The 18,961-nt window shown below is 32.1% G+C and overlaps 1 protein-coding gene across 15 annotated transcripts in view; it reads right to left on the bottom strand.

The window, feature by feature from the left end:
* Positions 1-18,961, bottom strand: part of LOC148278494 (serine/threonine-protein kinase MARK2-like) — a 176,198-nt gene that overhangs the window by 18,759 nt on the left and 138,478 nt on the right. Inside the window, exon 16 of one of the 15 annotated variants that reach the window (XM_088231326.1) lies at positions 1,265-10,410. The exons of the other annotated variants lie outside the window; for them this stretch is intronic. Within the exon in view, the coding sequence (XP_088087452.1) occupies positions 10,392-10,410 (19 nt within the window). The 3' untranslated portion in view covers positions 1,265-10,391. Of the gene's footprint in view, positions 1-1,264; positions 10,411-18,961 lie in introns of those variants that run through there. 15 annotated transcript variants of the gene reach the window in all.

Genomic DNA, 18,961 nt, shown 5'->3' with positions numbered 1-18,961 from the left:
AGTCAGCCATAATATTTTTTTTTTATGGGTGATGTCTACTACAACAATCATGTATGAATAAAGGATGGACCGCCACACACGTCTATCCTGACATACATTCCTAGATTCTTCCGCATTCATATATCTCGTCATACATGCCCTTCGGTTGTGTCCGCTTTTGACATGACTTAAGATTTTGGTTAAACTATAGCTACCATTTATTCTTGCCTTTACAAAGAAAAATCTATTTGAATCTTAGACTCAACAAAAGTCTTTCCCTGTCTTCCTTGTTCACATTTTGGACATGATACATACATATAAAACGATCTTAATTCCTTTAAATTATAGACTATGCAATGTATTTCCTATTAATGCTTAATGAGAAGCTTAACCAATCACACCTTTAAAATTTATACTAAAAAATGAGTCATGGAAAGAAATGTTCTTGATTACTTCAGCTAAATTGCTAGCAAAATACGTTAGTATTTGATTTTTTGCTGTTTGTACTAAAATACTTATATCGTATATGCAAGTGTGTGCGTGCATGTATGTATCAGTATGTATGTGTAATATTGTTTATAAAATCGCGCTGTCACGTAAAACTGATTAAATCAGTATACGCACGCACAGGCTATGCCTATGTGAGATTTTTCAATAAAAAATAAATAGACATTTAAGAGTTTTAGTGGGTTTTTATACATGATAACTTTGAAACTAAACCTCAGAAGATTTTATTAATTGACAAAGCTTGAAAAATGACAAATACATATAGTAACCGGCGACGAAATGAATAAAGGACATTGGACTTAAAAAGAGACTGCCGGCCTAATCGGCTAACTTCGGCTTTGTAGAGTGTCGTCTTTATCATTCATACCGATACCGGACTCGTGCGACAGAGATGAAAGACTACAAAAAGCCATAAAGCATCTTTGTCATTCATAAAGATACCTCGTGTGACAGAGACGACGCTCTACAAAGTCGAAGTTAGCCAATTAGGCTGGCAGTCTCTTTCTTAAGCCCTATGTCTTTTATTAAATGCCAGTTACTATTTTATTTTATTTGGGAAATCAACAGTTCTACATACATATTTTTAGTAAACAAACAGATATGGTGTATAAACTCAGAACTAATAACAAATTTGCACCTAGTTTCCAAAGTATACTTTATTTTTCTTTTTTTTTCTCATATCTCATCATTTAGAGGATTTTATCAAGTATGCCAACGATATATGTATGTATGTAAATAATAATAATAATTACAAGGTAAAATAAATTAATAAAACACATTTTGCCAAAACAATATTTATTATATAAAAAAAAAAACTATACATCCATGTTTGTCAAAATGGAAAAATTAAAACAGGAGTGAAATAAATTATGAATAAGTTTATGATTTTTTCTTAAATTACTTGAAGCGCATAAAAATTAGATGCTATGAATTATTGACTAATTTGTTGTAAAATAATGACGTACGTTATTGACTTATTTGAAGTATTTTTTTTTTCGTTGTGTCCTCTACAACTTCTGTTAACACCCAATATTTAGAGCAGATTTTTACATTTCTAATGATATAACTATCAAACCATAAAATATGAATTTTCATTCATAATTTTCATGTTTAAAAATGAGCACATCCAAAACAGCTCGCAGTCAGAGCCACATCGTTTTGACGCACACGTCATGCCCGCCCATAGGGCACAAAACGTCTCTTTTTCAGGTGATCCAAATATGCATATTTCAAACCATTGTAGAAAATTTAACCGACGTCAAACAGAAAAAATAATTACACTGTTACCATCGTATTTTTTTTTCGCTTTTAAAAATTAAAATAAGAAAAGGAAAAAGACCCTTTTATGCAACTGACGAATACATATCAAACAAGAATCCCACGATAGAGACAGATAAATAATTGAATGAGAGAATTTTGAGGTAAAGTTCCAATGATTAGTGTAATTTCACAATAGTCACTGATTTTTTTATTTCTTCATTTTCGTTGAAAAAAAACTGTCAAAAGTGATCTGATTTAGTCGCAATTTATTTTAATTTCCGCAATGAAAAAAAAAATAGTTCACTCGCTGTTTTAAATTTCCACTCGTTTAAGTTAAACAATAATAAAAATATTAAAAAAACAATGTTTTATTTTCAAACATTCAACTAATTAATACTGTTTTATAATATTTTTTTAAAACTTTTTGGTTTTTCGTAAATAAATTGAAAAAAAGTATAATAACATAATAGCGTACTAAATATATAGTACCGAGTCCTGATTTCAAAAGAATATATATTAAAAAATAAAAATAACATTTATTTTAATATCAATTGATAATTTCTTTTCTATCTATTACATAATATAATAATAAAAAAAAACTATAAAGTGAGCCTCAAACGGATCAGTTAAAAAATATAAAGCGCACGTCACATTCGACAGAATGACTGAAAATAAGATAAAGGCTTGTTATACAGAAAAACATATAAATGTTTTGATGCAAAATGCAATATTTTCATTATTAACAAATTTAATTAAAAACTGGTTGAATTCCTGTTTATTTAATTTAGTGATAGGCGCACGCCTTACATTCGAAAAAATACCATTCCTACTTTAAAATTCTTTCAAACTCGGAACGCGCGTTCCGAATGACATTCGAAGAAAAATGATTTCATTCTAGATACAAATTAATAGTCTAATATAACAGGGCTTGAAAATAGTATTTTACAAAATGATTTATTCTATATTAATATTATAAATGTGTGTTCAGTCGCGCAATATTCACCCCAATTTCTAATACACTTAAGGCTTAAAATGACAAGAAAATAACATTAGAAAACATTTAAATAAAGGAATAAAGCACCGAACATTATTTGAAAAAAGAACGGAACGAATTTGAATTATGACTATAGTAATTTTATATTGCGTAAAAGACTTTCTATACAACATTTTATTTAGACTTAATAAAAATGCATTAGCGTTTTTTATAAATACGTACGTAAAGTTGGCCCATGTCGGCCTTGTTACTCATAAAATATTAATATTATTATTCCCGTGTCCGCACGGAATAGAGAATTCAGTTCTGTATGTGAAATGAAACCGGAACCCTGCGTATTTTTTTTTTTTATGTAAGGAAATCGAGTGGAGATAACGAGAAGTGCAAGACTGACCACCTTACCTACATGTAACGGATGATCGAACTACGCCGCATTTGGTTCAACAGCGCAGTGCCCTATGCACCCCTGGGTGTGGAAAGGGAGATGACGAGACAAGATTTCAACTGAGTTGTGTACTATTCGATGGTCCCGGGAATCGAAGCCGGAACCTCAAGCATGGTACGCGAGGCGAACTTTTTTCCAATCGATTTTCTTTCCAAGATGTTTATTTGTTATTTTTATATATTTGCCTGATTTTTAATTATTTTAAGAGTTGAAATGTAAAATTGAGTGTAAAACCTAATGCAATTCGTAAAATCCACACACACACGCTGATCGACGAGTTTAGACAAATATTTGTTCATCAAATCATTTACATAAATACTTTTTCATTCCATAAATATTAAATATCTTATGTCTTAAGCCACAGAATTTGCATTCTTTTTTTTTAACTGAAATATTAGTGTCATTATTTTAACTGTTAGTATGTTTTTTTGTACAAAAACACAGTGTTTTTGTATAAAAATACTTCAATCAAAGGAAACATGTAATTAAAAATACAGAAAATCGATCAATTTTTGTTTAACGAGGTCAGTGGCTTTTTTTATTTGTTAATAGACAATCAAACTAAGCAAAAAAATGCTTTTACATATCAGCTCTGCCGAGTTGACAGATTAAAATTTTTGGGAGTTCACGTAACTGAGGATGCCTAGGAATTGCTGGAGCAACTTTTGTCATTATGCGCGTTGTCTGGAACTCTAGTCTATACTCGGTAAAAACACAATGCCGATTAATCAACTCTTGGGTAATGCCAGTACTCCTGTATGGGTGCGAATCTTGGCACTTTACCAAAGCCCAAGACACGAAACTTCTGTTAACTGCTGTAGTCTGGTAAAACGCATGCAAAATGAAGAAATCATACGTTTTTGCTAAATCGGCAATTTAAAATGGCAAAATCGGCAAAAGGGGCGCGTGCTTGACGTGGGAGGAGGCGAGAGAGCTGGTCGGCAAAGGGGTCTCCTGGAGGCAACTGGTGATGTCCACATGCTCCACTTAGGAGCGGATGTGGAAAAAAGGAAGAAGATCCTCATTGCTATGATTTTTTTAATTACTCCACCTGTGACATCACAGTTCTCGTCGGTGAATTGTCCTGATATTTAAAAGGAGAACCCCGTAACTGTCAAAATATACTAAATGTAGAAAAAATGGCTTCCAGGAAACCGAAAATTTATCACAATACATGTCAACGCTATCATTGATCGGTTGATTCAAAGTACACGTAGTTCATTTTTATAAATTTTTAAATGCGTTTTTACAATAAAATGCTGTAATTTTGATCGCATGTAGGAAAACATTTTTTATATCCAATTTCCTGTAGCACTGAACTTCCTCGTTTTTAATGTGATGCATTATTCGTATAAAATCTTACAATGCTGTGGCTTATGCACCATTTTAATTGAAGGGATAATTAATTTATATTACATAATTCAATGGTTGTTTCGATTTAAAAAACGACGCTAAAGAGATCATAATTAGTTTGATATGAAAAAAATGCAGAATTCAATACAAATTATAAATATACAGATATTCACACAAAAAACAGTATTTGAATGTCGTAATTCGCACCCGCGTATCACAAAGGCGAAATTTCCATTTCAACGAAACGTCGTCCCTATAAAAATAAGTCACAATCATTTTAAATATTATGCGCAAAAAGGAATTTGGTTCATTCAATTCGCTTGAATGAAGAATCCGGAAAAATACTAATATTTTGTTTGAACTAAAATTTGTCTGCCTCGTGGTGTAACGATCAGCGCATTTGCCTACCACGCAAGAAGTCTCGGGTTCGACCGTCGACATGAAATATTTATTTAAAAATATGTTTTTACACTGGAATATTTCATAGTCCCTCGACTGGCACCTGATGCGTAAGACGAATCATCTTATCTTCATGTAACAAAAAAAAATATCATGATACACTGTGATCGCTGTACCAATCCATTACCTTTGTGCAATTAGGTGCGGAAAGGGAATAATTAACATTTTAAATTTAGAAAATAAACACTATTTCATTGAAAGCATTTGAATTTTAAAATAAGAAATACGAATGTATTTTTTAATTAATTCTGCTGTCTATAATATCGCAGGGTAATTACTCCGACTAGGTAACATCAAAATCAGCATTTGTGAATTACCCGCTAAAAACACATGTTTTTATCCTCTTCTACAAAAATAGATTAGTCACGCAATAATATCATCATAATATGATTTGAATTAATCTATTTGTGGCATTCTTTGTGGAATATATAAATACGTGTTGTTATTTGGTAACTCAAAAATGCTGATTTTAAAGTTACGCAGCTGTCGTAATTACTCCACGACATGATTGGTCGACTAAAAAAACCCAGTTTACAAGATTTCAGCTCTTTAAAGACTGCTAAAAAAACCTTTCTGTAAGCGGTGCTGTAATGTCGTGTTACATTGAGCGTAAGACTGATCAACTTATCTTCTGTAACACACGATCGTACTATTCAAATGCAATGCTCTATTCACCACCATCGGGGGTGGTATTCTGAATGCAAAAGCACACATAGAAAACGCATTTTTAATGCATATTTACGTACTAAATGCACGCTAACAGAGCGATCTCCTTGATTTGATGATTTATTTTTCAAACTTTCTATCAATGTTCCTTCCAAAGTTTTAAGAAATAACCCGCTTCTTCACATACCTCTTGTTTCATCTAATTATAGGCAAAATTCATATTTATGGCGAACTTTTAATAATTTTAATGTAATAAATAAATCATTTAACATAGATTTATTTGCAAATAATCTAAATGACGTACGGCGTTTGCTTTTGAAATAATTCGTAGTATTTTTTCTTTTCTTTTGAATTTACATTAAATTACTATTTATTTTATGTTCGAGAATCTTTTTTAACTTACTGTGATGCTACTTGTGAAAACCTGTAATTGGTTTATTTGTTATTTGTTTTGTTACATATATATAAGATAATTATAGCTGTTGGTTATCCAAATAAATAAAAAATAAATAAAATAAATATGAATGTTTAATTTTTGACAACTGAAGATAACTCAGGTAAAAGTCCCGAATAAGGAAATCGAGCGGCGATAAATCTGCCTCGTTGCGTAGTCGTCGGCTTGTCGATCACAAAAACGGCATTTCTCAATTTGCAGAAAACACCCACAAAACTAGAAAAATCTTATGGTACTTTAAAAATCTTTTATCTGGTCAAATACACAATAAGATTCTTGTTTGTAATTTATAAAAAAAAACTTATGTATTCATTGTCTATCGTTTGTTAAAGTCAAAAACATTCAAACTATTGTGTAGTTTTTAAAATTCACTCTTTTCACAAAATGGCTATTATCTCAGTTTCACTTTTCTATGGCTGGCTGCTTTCTGTATACTACGTTCAATCATCTCCAAATATGATATATAGGAGCTAGATTACAACACGTCTTGCAGCTACAGAGCGCATGGACATAAAGTAATCTAGCCCCTATTTGCATTTTTTATTTTTATTTTATGTGACAATGAAGTTTAGACTTTAAGTGATATTTTAAAAAACTAAATAAAAAAACAAATTTATTAAAATAGAAGTTAGATTACAACAAGTCTTGCAGCTACTGAGCCCATGGACGGTTGGACTCCTTACTATTTTGCAAATGCAATATATTGGATTATTTTTTATAGTAAACGCCGATTTTTCGCCAGTGAACTGAATTTATTCACGAGGAAAACAAAAAACAAACCGACACGAGCGTCGACTTAGAAATTACACACGCGTTGACTTATGACTGCGATAACTTATGACTGCGATAACTTAAGCATGTTCATTATTGTTCATTGTGATCGCTCAATCCTTAGCATGTTTTTAAGCACGTCGATAGTTATTTGAGATTGAACTACTGGTTTGAAATGGTTAAGAAGTGTCCGGTTGGAAAAATATTTTTTTGTTTATTATTTTATGACCAAGATAAACAAATGGAAATTTCGCCATTGCGTACTAAATGCAAGATAAATTAACGTTTAATAGTATGTTCGCTTACTAAGGAAACAAAGAAAAAATATCATACGAAAATCTTCGTACGACTAATATGCTTAGGTAAATTATAGTATTTTATATAATATCTACACTTTAATGGCAAAACATTCGCCAAAAATTATAATAAAAAGTCTATCACTTTTATTTTTTTATTTTATCATTAATATACACATTTTATTTAGTTTTTTTTTATATTTAATGCACACGACAATAGTTTTACATCAGTATTTTTCAACCTTTTTGAATACGTGAGTACTATGAGTTAGCTGACTGTTGCGTGCGCATAGTGGTGCTTGTTTGAAATGCCGAATAAAATTGAAAATCCCCCGTTTGTGAGTCAAGGTCTGTAATTCGTTTCCTTAACGCGAAGAACGTCAAACCAGTCCATATTCATAAACAGGTCTGTGTAAAAGAGCTGAAACCTTTATTGGTAGGGTGAGGTTCATCAGACTGAATTATTTCACCGCCTGATAATATTTTTAATTTTTTATACTTCTTTTTGGACCAGTTGGATTAATCAACAGTAGTTTGTCCAAACTTTAGCAGACAAGGACTCAACAGATGGAAGAATTGAAGGAATATAGATGATCAAACATAGGCAGAATTAGATAGAATGACATTCACACTGTGTAACATTCACCATAGAATCGTAAATGTTACACAGTGTGTAAAGTGGCCACTTAAACCACCCAATGACAGGTCATAAGCCCTGTAAATGCCTAGACTTATATATTCCTTTCTTTAAATTATTCTTCATCTCTGTTGTAATACACTAACAAAACAATTTGGTTATTCGTGTCTCAAAAATAGAACCAGTCTACAAATTGTTATGCTCATTGAAATTAATAATGTATTGTAGCGTATGAACTAAAATCTGGTTCCAAGCGGATGAAGAATACAGTTCAGTGTGTGAAATAGAACCAAAACCCTGGACGAGTGTGGCTGCTTTCAGCTAAATGTCCTTAACAAGGAAATCGAGTGGAGTGGTTGGTGCGTTCGCCTACCATTCTTGAGGTCCTGAGTCCGACTCCTGGGAGGGTGTAAAATATCGACTTTAAAGGTTTTTTAACCTGCGCTTTTTTATTGTTACTCGACTGGCACCTGAAGCGTAATACCGATCGCCTTAGCTCCGTGTGACACGGTCTTTTTCAAAGCGGGCGATAACGCCCCCTTGTGGGCGCTGAAGGCCTTCGGGGAGGCGATGGAAGGCCCAGAGAAAATAGGAAGGCGATGGCGGATAAAAAAAGGGCTTTTAAAGGTACAAATTGGTCCCGGCTGGTTACCAATTCAGGGCCTATAGTTTGGAAAAGGGGATTATGACGACAGGAAGCGAGTCACATCCCACAGGTTGAAAAACACTGATTTTTATCATAAATATATTACAATAGGTTTGTTAGAATGTTTCTAATTTCATTAATATATTAGAAGATTCATTGTTTCAGAGAGGTGAGAAAAAAGGAAACGTCGTTTAAAAAAAAGAACTTTCCGCTGTGGCTAAATCGAATAATTTAAAAAAAAAAAATTTTATAGTCATCTCAAAAGTTCAGCTGTCTGATCTACGAGATTTTAACGAAAACCAAAAAGTTATATCAAAAAGAATCAGTCAACTGATTCTAGAGATATTTAAGAAAATATCTGTACCTCAGAGGCAGACGGGTGCAAATCCAGAATTTGATGAAATGAAATTTCGATTTTTGTCTCCAGTTTATGATCACGTCCATTGATTTTGAAGAAATGTAAGTCTTAAAATGAAAGAACCAAAGTATTGAGATACTGAAAATACAAATTAATGCTATAAATGATTAGAAATCACTTAGAGAAAGTAGATTCTTTGGGCTTTTGTTGAACATTTGACTTTGGATTTGCATCCGTCTGCCTCTGAGGTACAGAAATATGTTTACAACAAAAAAAATACAGCGGTCTTTGGGTTTGAAAATTTGATAGAAAAAATCTATTTATTTAATCATAATTACTTTCAGTTTTCATGGAAACAATGAACCAACAACGGAACATTAATTATTATAAAAAATATCTTCAAAATACACTCGTAGCTCCGAATGATTTTCACATTTTTCTAATATATAATAAATTTGTTATACATGTAAGAAGACTTGGTGAGTATTCAATCGGTTATTTGGCATAACAGACAACTCGTATTTGGATACACTTTTAGTTCAAGAATGGTACGTCGTCTTCGAGCGAGATTGTCATAAGCATTAAAGTTTCACCAAATTGTTCCTAGTACACTTTAAAACGCAACATAACTCGATGTTCGAGACGCGCAATTCTTGGATTTTGTCATAAAAGAAATATTTATTTACTAATAAATGTCTTTAGTTCGGTTCGATTCGACAATCGAATGATTTGCGCCGATGAACTGTCGTATCACTTTTTCTTTAGAAGTCGATGATTTCTCAAATCAGGTGGTTCGAATTGGTGAACTGTCTTCCCGCGACGATGACGCTTCATCGTCCAGTCGATGAAATGCGATCATCTAGTCGATTGAATGCAGTCATCCAGTCGATGAAATGCATTCGTATATAGTCCTTAAAATTTTGCTGGATTAAAATGACAGCTGTCAAACTAATGTAATTACTGATCACTAATCAAATCGATTTTATCGGTTTTTTCATGCGAACATGAAACTCGGTTTCTGAAAATCGATATAAAAACGCAAAAACAAGCCTATTATAGTGTGTTTAAGACAATTATTCACCAAAAAATAAGACATTTATACTTTTTTCATGAACAACATCACATGAACTATTTTTTTATTCAATCAATTTACATTGATCAATTTGTCCCATCTCTAACATTTTTGAAAAATGATGTAACCTTGTAAGAACGTCGTTAATAACTAGGGTTATTTTCGTTTTAAAGCTGAATTTTTATATTTAAAAAATTAATTAACATGACAGATACGAATGATTTTTTGTGTGTCAATATAAATCACTTCTTAGACGTTACTACAAAGTTATGTCTTCACTTTTTCTGACAACTGTCATTCTAATCAAGCTTTATTTTAAGGACTATAGTCGATTGAATGCAGTCATCCAGTCGACGAAATGCAATCGTCCAGTCGATGAACCGCAATCATCCAGCCGATGAAATGCAATCGTGCGGGCGGTGAAATGCAATCGGCCAATCGATGAAATGCGATCGTACAGCGAAGGGCGCGTCTCCTTGACCGTCCACTCCTCGTCAGTTGTGGTGGTTTAACCTGCGACGGGACAGGATCATAAAGTTGCTTTCACAAATGATCGGTGTTCCCAATCATTCAGTTCAGTCAGAGACAATTCTGTTATTCTCACGATGATCGTAAAACGCTGATTCGTCATTTTCGGCCAATGATGCACAATACTTTTATAGAAATAATCTTCGATTAAAAAAAAATATATAAAAAACGCAGACTTCACAGACTTGTATGAAAAACTATTATTTAAATATTTGTTTATTCTAGAAGCATATTTTGTGTTATAAATTAAATATAATATCATGGGTATATTGGCAAAAAACTTTAACTCTCAAATCCCTGTTTCGAGAAATCAAGCATATGAGTTTTGTTCCAATTTTACTCTTTTATATCATATATATAAATATAGTAAGATGCTCATTTAAGAGCATGTTTTTAATTTTTTAGTTTCTTAATTTTATATTAAGTTAATTTTAAGTTATTTAAAGCTTTTAGCCTGAATAAAATACTGGGGATATGACTGAACCTTAAATTTATTTTTTAAACTACAGATATATGAAATTTAATATGACTTAGTGCATTTTGCCAGTTTGTAGAGCGTTAAAAACTTTACAAAACTGCATCATTCAGTCAAATAGAACAAACCTTTTGAACTTTTTCAAAGATGGTGAATGGTAATTATATTTATTTATTCATGCATTTCATAATATATACAGTTTTTGTTCACTTTTCCCAGCTGTATGAAACAGTACTTATGATTTTCTTGTTGTATTACTGTAGAATATTTTATTATTTAAATTTTCCACTGAATACGTTGTAAAATTTTAAAGTTAATTTTTTTTAAATCTTGTATAATTTTTTTTTATAAATCTGTGTACAAGGAAATTTATGTTTTTAAAAAAAAAAAAAAATATTGAGCCAAATATGTTAGTATTATAAATGTTTGTAAAAGGCAGATTTGCCATTTATGTTAATAAAATAAAATCCGCATATTTTCGAGTTAACGTTTTTTGCCAGTATACCCACGATATATTGTAGTGTGTATTGGTGAATGGTGAAAAAACCTGATTTTACGCACAAGTTATTAATTTTTAAATACTTAAGACAATTATTGTTTATTTGACCAATTAGCATGGCCATCTTCAGACTGGTGAATATTATACAGTGTAAAGATAATTTATATAAAACTAAATATTATCTTAAGTGTAGGTACAAATTATCCTTACACTGTATAATATTCACCAGTCTGAAGATACCCATTAGAGGGTGAAAGCGTTAATTGGTCAAATAAATAAGTGGAAGTGTACCAAGTATTTTTTAAATTAATAACTTATATGTAAATATAAGTTATTAGATCACAACAATGGAATTCCATCGAGAATTGTCAATAAATAATTTAAATAAAAATAAAAAGTATCGATGAATGTTTAACTTATTTTTAATAAATATTTTTACTAATGAGGAAGTTCAGTGGTTTTTTTTTAATTTTTTATTTGTTAATAGACTGTTAAACTAAGTCAAAAATTTTTTTTTTTAATTTTTACATATCGTATTATCGGCGCTACGATTTTTTAAAGTTTTGTATTTCTGAAATAACTCCGCGTGTGACGTCAGAGGTTCATTTCCGCTTATTCTCATTCAGTTCTTCCTATTGGTGCAGAAACGACAAGCAGACCGGAAATCTTCCATAGCTCTCAGTTCATAGGTTGATTCACATGAACCAGTGACGTCATTTAAAGTAGTGCGTTTTTATCAAAATATTTTTTATTATTTTTTCTGTACATTTTCAAGAAACTTTGCAGTACAATTTAATGCTCTAATTTTTACCCCGCGTAAGAAAACATTTTTTGTATCTAATTTCCCGTAGGGCCGAAGTTCCTCATTATAAATAGAATACATTCAAGGTTAATAAAAAATAATAAAACATAAACGCATTCAGATTTTTCGAAACATGTTTTGAAAACTTTTCTCACGAAACACGACAAAAGATTCGGGTATCCGAACCGCTCGCTACAAATTTTAGATATTTTTTTTTTAAAGAAAAACCATTTGTTGAACATTGATATTTTTAAATCAAAAATATATTCTGGAATATTCTACAAAGCCAGCGTGATTCTTACATTCACCCTTGACAAAAATATTTCAAATCAAACCTTCTAAAACTAAAAAAATTGTAACAATTACTACATCGGTACCCATCCAATATTCGAAAGAACAAAAAATTCTCGGCAAACAATCTGTAATGTCAATCCATAAACATAGAAAGAAAACTAAATGAAATAAAAAATATAACAAAATAAATCAATTTTATAACATTACTAATGCGCGTGCAAATGTTAAAAAAGTATAAAATAAAAATTTCTGCGAAAAAAAAAAAACAAATGAATTTTGAATCAAAAAGAATACTTTTTGAAATTATTTTTCTAGCCTGTCATTTGTTTTAATTTTACGTATTATTCAACGGCTGCGTTGGTATTAGTGTTTTAGTTCCAGTCACCAATAACGTGATAGAAATTTTATACAATAAATCGTTTTCAATTATGAGACGCATTATTATTATTTTTTTTAATTTGTCATCGAGGGATGCACAATCCTTCAGGATATGTCCGGGCATAAACGGCTGGAAGTAACATGAATTAAAAAAACACACGCCTAAAGATGAGAGAAAATCCCCCCCGAGGATCAATGGTCTACAATGTTTTAGACATATTCTAGTGTTAACATATTACAACAGAGATGAAGAACATTTAAGAGAAGGTAATACAGAAGTCTAGGCATCTACAGGGCTTATGACCTCTCAATGGCTGGTTTAAGTGCCCACTTAAATTACTGTGTAACATTAACCATTATCTATATTCCTTCAATTCTTTCATCTGTTGATGTTTGTGAAGTTAAAGAGCTGAAACCTTTATTTATGCGGGTGAAATTCATCTAATTGAATTATTTCACCTACATACTAGGCGACGCCTAAAAATCTTATTTCTTCATAGACCAGGTGGATTTATCAACAATATTTTGAGTTTGTCCAAATTTTTGTACACAAGGACTGGATTCAACTCCCTGGGGAGCTGTTTATATTAACATATTACAACAGAGATGAAGAACGTTTAAAAGAAGGTAATATAGAAGTCTAGGCATCTACAGGGCTTTACGCAGTGTGTAAAGTGGTCACTTAAACCAGCCATTGACAGGTCAAAAGCCCTGTAAGATGCCTAGACTTCTATATTACCTTATCTTAAATGTTCTTCGTCTCTGTTGTAATATGTTAATATAAACAGCTCCCCAGGGAGTTGAATCCAGTCCGTCTACAAAAATTTGGACAAATTAACAATATTGTATTCTAGTATTGTCGATTAAAAAAACTCATTTTTTCCCCGAGTCGAATATCGCAGACCTCGTACAAGACTGCTGTCCATAAAAAAAAAGAAGATATTTGTACGCAGTAACATGCATTCGTCGGCTTCACGGTGCAGTGGTCAGCGCGTTTGCCTAGTCTAGGTCTCGGGTTCGATTCCTGACACGGTTGACATGAAATATTTATTTTTAAAAAAGCTGTTTTTACGCAAGAATACTTCACAGTCCCTGGACTGGCACCTGAAGCGTAAGACTGATCATCTTACCTTCATGTTACAAAAATTATCAAGATACACTGCGATTGGTGTACCAATGCAGTGCCCTATGCACCGTTAGGTGCGGAAAGGGAATGATGATGATGATGAAAAATATTTTTAAATTTTGAATTTCTGCAAAAACAGTCCACTGCGTTGGCCACGCCTCTAATATCTCACGATTCAGGTAAATTTTGAACTTTGTTAGTGAACGTTTCAATTCAAATACATAGAACATCGTCACTAATCTTGACGTCACAATTATCAAGGCCAATCATGTCGCATTTTTGTAAGGACATATTTTTTAATAATTCATTTTTTAAAGTTATGTTTTCGGAAAGGGAATGATGATGATGCCATGCATCTTGTAACTTAAGGTGACTAAGGTCTGGATACTTTATTTACGGGAAATTTTAGAAGCTACAGTTCCCTTACTGTCCTAAACACACCCACGCGTTACGGTGCTGTGTAGTCACTACACATAAAAAAAATAAGAGATTAAAAAAGGGAAAAATGGAATATTTATAGGGAATGGCTTTAATTAACCATAATTTAATTCAAAGATGATAATATTTCAAATCTAACTGATGAAAACATGAAAAAACAATTGGGTATCGCTAACGACTCGGGCGAAACGTGCACCTGCGTCAACTTCCCGAGAGCTACTAAGTAGCTAGTACTGGACTACGTGATTGGACATATAGTGGACGTGTAACACCAGGTGTATACTGTGAGTATACTTTTGATGATATTTGTAATTATCCCCGATTTCCGATAAAATGCTTTTTTGTACCTAATAATCAAGTACTCCTTCAACAATACAATAAAAGTTTTGCACCGCCTCATTTACATTCAATGTGTTGCTATTCCAGATATAGATACGCGATCTGTCAAAAGTCACATTTTTCGGTAATCAAAGTGGATAGTTTAACAGTATTTTTTTTCAATTTTAAACAATTTTGAAGTCCTGCGACCTTCTCAATGCGATTCAAGTGATTTTTAATTATATGTTTCAATAATATCGGAAATGTTATATGTTTTAATTAATTGTGATAAAAAAAGAAACACGAATAAACTAATAGAGTTTGTTTTTATCTTCTCCTCCTTCTTCCTAATTTTGATTTCTTTTTCTAACGGTTTTCTCCGTGTTCTCGATTACACTGACAGTAGTCTCGATTTGACTTTGACGTTTGTTTGTGTTGTTATAAAAACTACGCACACATATCAGCGTTGACTGTTTAAAAAAAATCAGCATGTAATAACCTGCGAATCGTTATTCTAGGTAATAAATATTTTTATAAGTAAGCTTTTTTTAATCAGTTATAATAGTTATTTCTTAATATAAACCTGGTATAAGAAAATCTAATAAGGCCCTAAATGTATTAATTAAGATGCCCTATTTTGTAATGTACACATACAGTGTTCATTAAACCCTGTCACATCCGAAACCACAATGATCAGTATGGACAAGAAGACATATTAGCATATTTCAACAAATATTCAGAACAAAGAATTGTTTTTTTTTTTAATATTTAAAAAAACAAATGGTTGCTTACTTCTGCAGGGGAGAAGTGAGGGGAGCTCGATTGTCAGTGTATCAGACTCCACCCTCGTTTCTCACCTACAGAAATAAGCAACCATTTGCTTTATTTGATTTTTTTTTAAAATTTTATTTGTTCCAAAAAATTATTTTAATGTGCCAATATGTCTTCTTGCTCATACTGATCATCGTGGTTTCGGATGCGAAAGGGTTCAATGAACACCCTGTATATAAATGGAATAGAGAATGAAAGCGAGGAAGGTAATCACCCACGAATCAAAACGCCATCTACAAAGCGCTTATAACGCGTCCATTCAATTGTACGTCATCGGATGTATGGAGATGTTTTGTGCAAGAGGCAATAATCCACAGTAGTAACTTAAAAGTTAGATTCATGCAAAAATAGTAGTGTTCGACAAAAATCAATTTATAAAGACTACAGAAAAATTACTAACAACAAAAGCAACAACACTTAGTTATAAATAATTGTTCTAATAACAGGGAGGCTAAGTATTCAAAAATAATTATAAATAAATGGAGCGACAACTTAAAAGCAATTTTTTCAAAATAATAAACACCTAAATTATTTCGACGATGTTCGCGATGAGATTTTTTTTTTTTTTGCTGTCGGCCTCGTGGTGTAGTGGTCAGTCAGCCCGTTTGCCTACCATGCGAGAGGTCTCGGATTCGATTTCCGACATGGTTGACAAATAAGAATGAATGAATGAAAGAAATATTTCATGTAAATTCTTTGTTTTTACAATAGAATATTTCATAGTCCCTGGGCTGGTACCTGAAGCGTAAGACTGATCATCTTACCGTCAAGATTCACTGCGATGTACCAATGCAGTGCCCTAAGCACCATTAGGTGCGGAAAAGGGAATGATAACGATTTAAATATTTTTTTAATAAAAATAGGTTTAATGTTGACAATATTTTCAATATGTCCAAACGTTTCGACCCCTCCTACGTATAATGTCGTAACCCACAAATGGTCAATTTTGAGTTTTTAATATATAGTATAATTATGTTAAGGAATGCTTTTTTTGTTTAGTTTCTTTTACTGTTTACTTTTTTTGCCGATGTATATTTACAATTGCCAAACTTATTACTTTGCTCAATGTATTTAATTTATTTTTTTTGTAAATTTAAAAAAAACATTTTTAGTCGGTAGGATTTCATTCGTCCATGCGCTTTGTAGCTGCAAGACGTTTGGTAATATTAGCTTTGGTATTACGTAAATTAACTGAATAAATATCGTAAACTTCACAACTAACACTCTTCTAACATAAACTTTAACTATAAAAAAAAAGGTCTAGATTTCTAACTGTCCATGCGCTCTGTTGCTGCAGGATGTTTCATAATCTAGAATTTATTTGTAATTTTGTTAAAAATAAACCAGTCACGTTATTTGTAAAATATAAATGGAGGCTAGATTTCTAACAGTCAGTGAGCTCTGTAGCTGCAAGACGTGTTGCAATCTAGCTTCTGTATGCAACTAAAATTTTATATAATTGGAAACGGGGAAGTGAATCTCAATTGTCAATGGGCTCTATAGCTGCAAGACGTGTCGGGATGTTTATTGTACAGCACCCTTGAGGTAATTTTCACAAAAACAGCGCGAATAGAAGTTATCTAGTATAAATAAAAAAATTGACCATCTCTGCTTCTGAAAAATCTCTGTTTTAAAAAAAATCTAAATGGTAAGTATTTTTCAGGGTCAAAATCTTCCGCATCTCAGCCGGAAATGTCATCTGATTCGATTAGATTATAGAGGCGTTCGGATTAGCTGGGGTTCTAGCTGGGCGACTATCGAGGCCCTGCTGTAGTTACGTTTTTTTTGGGGCGCATATTGACGTATCTCATATTTCTTATAAAGTATACTATTGTATGAACCCTTGCGATCATTTTCGTGGGACAAAAGAAATAACTGAAAGCGGCGTAAGCATCAGTTACGACTGTGTTCTCCGGACTAGACAGACGTCGAAATCCTTCACCTGTAAAATCGCAATTTTTGGGTTACGATATTATACGTTCGTATATACGGTTCGTAGTTCATATCGGGGAGTTTGACAAGACTGATTATTATTATTATTAAATAGGGGGCAAGCAGCTATGAGCTGATAGGTCTCCATCTCATCTTCCAGTAAGCTTAAAGACGTTGAACATTTTAAAAAAGGATCTAATAGATGTCATACATTTATTTTAAAGAAATATTTGCATCGTAATGATTTTATCAACATTCCCTTTCCGAACCTAATGCTGCATAGGGCACTGCATTGACACAACCTTGACCATTTTTTTTAACAAGAAGGTAAGATACAGTCTTACGCTTTTCGACAGTGGAATGAAAAAATTGACTAAGAAACATGCAGCCGACTTTACAGAAGAGCCAATCAAAAAAAAATCTCATATTTTTTTATAAATTTAAATAATTATATATAATGATATATTGTGTCCACCGCATTTGGGATCGAACCGGAGACCTTTTGCATGCAAAGGCGCTGAGTATTACACCACAAAGTGGATGATTAACCCAACCATTTAGATTTTTATGGTATTTTCAATGAGTTGTCCAAAAAAAAACAAAAACTTAAATGGATCCCGCCTATGCAAAAAATAAAAGAATAATATGATGTAGTATTAAAACAAAATCTACATTATGTAAAATATAAACCCCAGCAACAGATTCATAAAATAATAACCAAAACGTATATTTGCACATCGACAGCAAAATGCTTGATATAATAAACCAGGTAAGTAAATTATGTTGTTTAATTTTAGTATTTATATTTGAATAACAAAGTATACTATCGTTAGTGGTACTTACGATTATTTAGATCGTTTCCTATATCAAATTATTATCGTATGTTACAGATACAATTATCTTTTTCCTATAAGCCCCGATGTAAAATAATGTATCCCATTAATCTGGTATTTTACAAAACATAGTATCGTATGACATTCGTAAGATATTTTACTTAATGTCTTTTCCGAAGTATAATATCATATCTACACTTTTACAAAAAACCGCTAAACATCTCAAATTTTTCGTTAGCTTTTATAATAAATATTCACACCATTTTTTTAAAAATCGGTTTACATTTAGATTAATTCTAGACAAAAATATCTTCAAATCCTTCTCCTGTAAGATCGCGTCTTGTGGGTTACAATGTTATACGTATGAGGTGTCGAAATATTGATAATATTGGAAAGATCATTATGTTCCGCGTGTGAAATAGAACCGAAATCCTGGATAAGTGCTTTCCACTCGACGGCTACTCTCACGTAAAAATCCTGAATAAGGAAATCGAGAAGAGATAAGGCGGATATGCAGTGGTTGGCGCTTTCGCCTACCATGCACGGGGTCCTGGGTTAGATTCCTGGGAAATTCGACATGAAATATCGATTAAAATTATGATTCTACATA

This window comes from Micrasema longulum, unplaced genomic scaffold, assembly GCF_059751315.1.
Source record: "Micrasema longulum isolate JH-2025_06_02 unplaced genomic scaffold, ASM5975131v1 h1tg000873l, whole genome shotgun sequence".
NCBI lineage: Eukaryota > Metazoa > Arthropoda > Insecta > Trichoptera > Brachycentridae > Micrasema > Micrasema longulum.
The sequence above is the reverse complement of the archived record's forward strand: the minus strand, read 5'-3'. Positions and strand labels throughout refer to the sequence as shown.